At 52.0% G+C, this 1,081-nt stretch overlaps 1 protein-coding gene across 1 annotated transcript; it reads right to left on the bottom strand.

Annotated features, from left to right (window-relative positions):
• LOC136458126 (uncharacterized) lies at positions 1-252 on the bottom strand. The gene has a single exon (XM_066458118.1). It carries the CDS (start codon positions 250-252, stop codon positions 1-3), a length of 252 nt encoding a protein of 83 aa, XP_066314215.1.
• Between the last annotated feature and the right edge of the window lie 829 nt (positions 253-1,081).

Consider the following 1,081-nt stretch of genomic DNA (forward strand, 5'->3'; position numbering starts at 1 on the left):
TTATTCGTCCTGTTCGCTGGTGGCCAGCATTCCGCGGTGCACCCTCTCGATGTACTCAGAGGCCCTCCGGTTGATGTCGCGGTCGGCGTACCAGTTCTGGCCGTAGTAGTCGTCATCATCGCTCGGCCGCACCCTTGTCCCGTGGTAGTACCGCTGCGGCGGCGGCGCTGCTTCCTCCTGCCTCCCGCCGGAGCCCTGCTTCTTCTTGCACCCGAACATGGACGCAAAAAAGGAGCTCTTACCTCTCCCCATCGACGCCGTACCCACACTATGTATACCTCTCAGCAAGGTACGTTCGTCGTCCAAGGCTCACTATGTCTCTATGTCTCTATCTCTGCCTTATCTCTCGCAAGCTGCAACAGGATCTGTTCGCTGCTGGTTAGCGTTATGGGGATCAGGTCTCGTGTATTTATAGGAGATTAGGAGACTGAACCCCCACCAAACCTCACGCACGCGTGCGGCAAGACTTGTTTAGAGCTTCATCCTCATTAGTCTACTTGCCATTAGGGTTTGGTAGTACTGAAGGAGATATGCTTTGGTGTTAGGCAGCAGCTTTGTATGATTAATCGCGGTGATCCCTGGGCTAGCAGCTAGCTCTTTTTGACTGGCCATTCATTGGGCGGGCCGTGTAATCCGGCGCCATTTGTTTAATAACCAGAAATTACTGACAAGCAAAGCTTGGCTAGTGTATATCAGGACTGAATTGAAAAGGTGCAGTGACTGAACCCGTCGATCGATGTTTCTAGTGCATGCTGGACTGCTGGTGTGCGGATGGGAGCTGAGGCCATGGATCCATAACTTGTATATACTAGTACTAACTTGTACGCACGTACGTATACGTTTAGCAGCGCACGTAACCGTGTTTTTGAGCAAACACGTTGGCATGCAAAGGTCGAGTTGGGCAGCGCTACCGGCCGTGAGCAGTGACGAACGAACAGAGAAGGCCTTTCAGCTAGGAGTTGACAATAGGAGGGGGAACGTACACCGGATCGCAGTTGAAATATTGCACATGGAGCAGGCTGCTGTGTACGTTAGTAGTGCACTCGATTTGAACAACTTAAACAACGGAAGCACCAAGATT

This window comes from Miscanthus floridulus, chromosome 6, assembly GCF_019320115.1.
Source record: "Miscanthus floridulus cultivar M001 chromosome 6, ASM1932011v1, whole genome shotgun sequence".
Lineage (NCBI taxonomy): Eukaryota > Viridiplantae > Streptophyta > Magnoliopsida > Poales > Poaceae > Miscanthus > Miscanthus floridulus.